At 62.3% G+C, this 5,507-nt stretch overlaps 1 protein-coding gene across 1 annotated transcript; it reads right to left on the minus strand.

Moving 5' to 3' along the window:
• Window positions 1-758: 758 nt before the first annotated feature.
• On the minus strand, window positions 759-5,421 carry CHPF (chondroitin polymerizing factor). Its single transcript, XM_058533079.1, has 4 exons — window positions 5,099-5,421; window positions 3,476-4,049; window positions 2,790-2,969; window positions 759-2,463 (listed from the first exon to the last, which is right to left on the minus strand). The coding sequence occupies exons 1-4, from the start codon at window positions 5,410-5,412 to the stop codon at window positions 1,204-1,206; spliced, it is 2,328 nt and encodes a 775-aa protein (XP_058389062.1). The 5' UTR covers window positions 5,413-5,421; the 3' UTR covers window positions 759-1,203.
• Window positions 5,422-5,507: the final 86 nt, after the last annotated feature.

Here is a 5,507-nt window from a genome sequence, read left to right on the forward strand (position 1 = left end):
TCCCTGACCCTGGCGCCCACTGCTTTGCACAAGGGCCCTTCTCGTCCACACCCCCACCCCAGGCTGGTGCCCAGGGAGGGCTGGAGACCAGGCCATGGGCCCCCGTGGAGGGAGGGGAGGAAAGCAGAGACAGAGGTGGAGGAAGGGGCCCACCCGGCGGGGGTAGAACCCCCTGTACATTTGTATATATTTAGGGAGGACAGGGTGGGGGGTGGGGGTACAGATGTAGAAGGTGGGTGGGGCTACGGGGAGGGTGATTCAGGTACAGCCAGGGTCCCAGCCCTACAAGTCAGCAGGAGAGGGCGAGCCCCCAGGACTCAGGAGTGCTGGGCTGGTCCTACTTCCCGCCCCTGGCCAAGCCCAGCTCCCCTTTTCACAGGGGGAGCGGGTGACCCAGCAGGCCTGGCCCAGCTCCCAGATCCCTCTGCCCCAGCCCCCCCCCCTCAATCCCCTCCACTGAGAGCAGGCAGACCTTTCAGACCTTGGCTGAGCTTGGGGGTGGGGAGGGGAGCCTTCTCGGGCCTCTCTCCCTCCAGTCTGGTTTTATAAAGTGCTGACGAAACTGGGAATAAAGAGGCATAAAGAATTCTCTGTGTGGATGTGTAATGGCGCTGGGAGCTGGGGCGGGGCTGGGCATATGCATGACTTGGTCCCCAGGAAAAGGAAATCCAGGCCCCAGCCAGGACAAGGGAGCCTCCATCCTCACCGCCGGCCCTCCCTGCCCCCATGCTTTGCTTTCAAAAACTCAGAAGCACTAGTCCACACTCAGCCAGTTTATTAAAGGCAGGGAGCTTCATCAGGGGTCCAGAAGGGAGATGTGGGGAGCTGCCCCACCCTCCTCTCTCAGCTCCCCCTTCTCCAGCAGCTCATCTACAGCCCAGCCCCAGGGCCTGACCCTAGGAGGCGGGGCCGGCGTCAGGCAGACTGCACACTGCACTGCATAAATACTCAGAGGCCACAGCCTGAATCAGCAGCGTCAAGGGGGCAGGGAGACCCAAGACCAGGTTTGGGGCAGGAAGGAGGGCACCTCCCCCAGGGCCTGTCCTTGAGCCGCAGGACCCACAAAGCCAGAGGGAGGGGGCCAGTGGGCTGCCCTGGGGTCTGAGGCTGCGGCCAGCCCTGTCCAGCGAGGCTGGCAGGCGGCCCCGGGTTGTTGGGGAGGACGGGGCGCCACCATGCCAGGTTCCGGGGCGCAGGGCAGGGTCAGGTGCTGTTGCCCTGCTCCTGCTCGAAGAGCAGCATGGCCAGCTGGGTGCGGGAGCCGAGGCCCTCGAGCATGCTCTCGCGGCAGCGGTGGTACAGGTCCTCGCTGAGCTGCGCGCTGCACGTCTGGGCGCGGTAGCGCTGCAGCAGCGCCGGCTCCACCGCCCGCAGCACGTGCAGGCTGGAGAATCGCAGGAACAGCTCGTACACGTCCATGCTCTCCAGCAGCTCCTCCTCCTGCTCCGAGGCGGCCGCCAGCCGCCCGCGGGCTGCCACATAATCGGAGTTGTAGAAGCAGGCCTCGCTCGCCGCCTGGCGATCAAAGCGGCCCGTGTCTCGGCCCAGCTCCGGGGACCCGGGGCCCTGCGGCGGGGCCACAGCCGGGTGGAAGGCCTGGAAGTGCATGGGAAAGAAGGCCTGCCAGCCGGAGATGGCGTGCATGCGGCAGCGGTTCAGGAAGTCGGGTGTGAGCACCGTGTCCGGTCCGGCCAGCAGGAACAGTGTGTCCAGAGGGTGCTTCTTGGAGAGCAGATCCATGAGGCGCAGTGGGGAGGGTGCGGCTGTCTGCACGCTGAGCCAGGGCACCCGGGCACCGGGGAAACGCCGCTCCAGCTCGGCCACATGGGCCTTGACAGGCGCGAAGACATCCGCGTGGGCCGCCCGCTGGGCCTGTCGGGGCTCATACAGTAGCAGCAGGGTCAGGGCTGCCGCAGCATCCCCAGGTTCCAGCGCCGCGGTGGCGAAGGCCTCCAGGAAGCCAGAGGCCAGGTCGCGCTCGGCCGCAGCCAGAGGCAGCAACACGGTGAGACGTGAGGCCTCAGTGACATAGGGCACAGGCAAGATCTCCACGCGGCTCAGCGGCCGCAGCAGCTGCACCCGGCGGGTGAGGGGCCGACGGCCGCCCTGGGGGGTCAGCGCCTCCAGCTGCAAGTCCAGCGTGTACTCCATGCCCCGGGCAGGGTCAAAGCGGCGGTAGCCGTTAACCAGCTGCTGCTTTTGGAGCTGCAGGGCCGGGTGGTAGCGGCGGTTGAGCTCCTCCAGGGCTGCCCCCAGAACGTCGGCCACGTCGGCCCGGTCAGCCCCACGCAGCGGGCAGCGGGGCGAGCCATCTGCGCAGGAGAAAGCATGTTGCTCTGTGAAGTAGTCCCAGCGCAGCACCTCAAAGCGGGAGGCCGGGCGGGATGGCGCTGGAATGCCCACGGGCCAGGCAGCTGCCCGCTCGCCATCAGCTGCCAGACGGCTGGTGTTCTGGATCTCCCACTGCGATGGAGAAAAAGACCATGAGGGAGGCCCAGACCCGGGGTCCGGCACACAGATGGGGGACTGAGCAGCTGCTCAGGTGCTACGCAGGATGGGCCCGCAGACCCCTGCCAAGCTCCGCCCTCCCAGGGCCCCTATCTATGGTTTCTCCAGATTGAGGCAGCCTAAGAGTTAAAAGGGGGTTTTCTGGAGCGGCTTCTCTGAAAAGCTAGAAACAAACAGGGACTGGGAAGCAGGTTTGTTCTGTGATTCTAGCGCTAATTTTTATTTCCCTGGGATCTGAGATCTCGCAGGACCCGCCCGCCTTCCCCCGGCCCAGACCATACCTGCAACTCCTGGATCTCCTGGTATGTCTGTTCCAGCTCAGCTCGAGCAAAAGCCTTGTGCAGCCGGTACATGTGCACCGGGTCCCGCACAGGGTGGGCTGTCAGGGCGCTGCGGAAACGAGGGTCCCCCTCCTGCACGGGCTCCCCAGGGCTCAGCTCCAGATAGCTATAGTGTACCCCCTGGGGAGAGGAAGGGAAGGGGTCCGTAATGGGAAGAACGATGCGGCAGCCTCCCTCCCTCACCTCATAGTGTGTCTCATCTCCCCGTCCTATCACCTGTTGTGGACTTGGAGTCAGAATTCTGTGGGTTTAAGTCTACCTTGACTAATTGTAGCTTGTGTGACCTTGGGCAAGCCTCTGCTAGCTCGTCTGTGAAATGGGCACGCATCCTATCTCAGAGCTGTTCGGGGGCTCAAATAAAATAATAATAGCCAACACTGAACACCTACTGTGTGCAAGGCTCTCTTATTTTTTCTAATCTTTGTAACAACCCTGAGCAATAATGATTTCCGTTGGTATGGATGAGGATACCGTAGCTCAGGAGATTCAGTAATTTACCCAAGGTCATAGGGATAGAAAATGACAGAACTGGCACCCAGGCCTATATCTCCAACCACTGCTTTGCCTCTCGGGGGAAGTGCACAAGCTCAGATAGGAGGCACCAGTGGGGCGGCTCATCTTCCCACCTCGTGGTCTCCAGTGCAGCCCACCCCGGTGGCATCAAGGATGCAGCGTCCCAGCCACTCATCTGGGCGTGCACTGACAATGTCATTGCGGCAGCCTTCCAGGTGGGGGCGCAGCTGCTGCAGCAGTGTGCGAGACAGCAGTACCCCAAAGCCGCCATGGCAGTAGCGGCCTGGGGCCGGCTCTCCGCCGATGAAGTCCTGGGGCCGGCCCAGATAGAGGTGGGCAGCGGTTGCCAGGCTCAGGTGGCCAGCTAGGCGCGCCAGTCCGTGCGCCTCCGTGTAGGTGGCATCAGGCACGAGGAAGAACCAATCAAAGTCGTCGCCGTGCTGCTCTAGCAGGTGGCGCAGTGCCAGGTGCAGGTGCCCGATGGGTCTCTCCTCTCCCAGCGTCACCACGGCCATGCCCGGTGGTGCCCGGCGGCCCCGCGAGCCTGTCAGGAACAGCACGCGCTCTAGCCGGTGCCCTAGCGTGCGATTCACGGCCACGCCCAGCGTGGGCAACGTGGCCTGTGAGGTGAGCACAGCCACGAGCAGCCTCTGCCTGATGCCCAGCTCCGTGCTGATGTAGCGGGTCCTGGAGGAGAAGATGGCACAAGGTTATCAAAAAGACAACAGGGCAGGCAGGAGGCAGCATACAAAGGCTCTGGTGGGTCATTTCCTCTCTGGGCCTGTTTCCTTACCTGTGAATAGGATAAGAACAGCTCTCTCCCAGGGGACATGAGGATTTAAGTGAAATATTGGCCTTACCTACAGAGTGCTTTTGGGAGATGGCAGTATCCGTGCAGGTATGAGAAATATATTGTGGGTCTGATTCCCCGTTTCACTACTTAGTAGTTGTGTCTTTGAGTAAGTTATTTAACCCACCTGATCCTCATTAGCCTCTTCTGTAAAATGGGGTTGATCATATCTATTTAAAGCACTTAGCAAAACGCTTGGCACATGGCTACTCTACACACCATGTACACACTTACATCTATATAAATATGCCATTACACCACAGATACATCACATAAGTGATGTAAACAAATATATGGCATAGGGATGGATTGGTGTGTTTGGGGAAGGGGCAAACTGGAGGTCTGGGGTTCCAGTAACTTCCCTTCCATAAGGCAGAAGGTAAGTTGCAGAACTGGAATTTGAACTCAGCGTTACTTAGGAGAAATTATCTTAACTCATAGGCAGAGGCACTAATGGGATGGGTATATCACCCCTCCCCTATAAATCTCACCCCGAGTTGCCTCACCCAGGCACAAGAGACACACGTAAATCCTAGTTCTCTTTTTCCTCTTTCTCTCTCTCTATGCATACACTCTCTATACCAGTCATTTCTCTAAACCCAACAGCCCAGCCAGGGAGCTAACAGGATCTTTGGGGACCATGGGGTCAAGCTGGTTTAGCACAGACGCCGGCAAATTCAGCCCAAGCCGGGACAGGGCCCAGAGAGGGCCTCAGATGGTCTCCCCAGCTCCCAGGGAAGCAGGGCCATCGGAAGTTATCAGGGCCCAAAGACTTCCTGGCCGGCCAGCTCCTTCCTTCCGGAGCCTGACCCGGCCCCGGCGGCCGCCCCGGCGCGCCCGTCCCGACCGGTGCCCAGGGGCTGGGGCTGGCGAGGCCGATCCCTACCTGACGGCCTTTTTGGCGGCCTGGCCCGGCTGTGCGGGGTGGTAGGGCAAGACACGCGGCTCCCAGTTCTCCCCGGCGCCTGCGCCGGCCCCGGGCCTCTCGCGCTCCGCTCCGGGCTGCACCGAGTTGGGCCGGCGCGCTGCGTTGGTGTTGCCGCGCGGCGGCAGCTCAGGATCTCCGGGCTGGGGCGGCCCTGGGCCGCACGGCTCCTCCACCCAGGTGACGCTGAGTAGGCTCAGGGTGAAGCCCAGGGAGATGCCCACGGCCACGGGCCCTGCGGGCCGCAGCACCGACAGCAGCAGCGATGCCCGCATGGCGCCCGGACCGCGGGCCCCCGGCCCCGGAGCGGCCCCAGAGCAGACCGAGGAGGCTCCGAGGGGGCGGGACCGGGGAGGGGGCGGATCCGGAG

This window comes from Diceros bicornis, chromosome 37 (genome assembly GCF_020826845.1).
Source record: "Diceros bicornis minor isolate mBicDic1 chromosome 37, mDicBic1.mat.cur, whole genome shotgun sequence".
Classification (NCBI taxonomy): domain Eukaryota; kingdom Metazoa; phylum Chordata; class Mammalia; order Perissodactyla; family Rhinocerotidae; genus Diceros; species Diceros bicornis.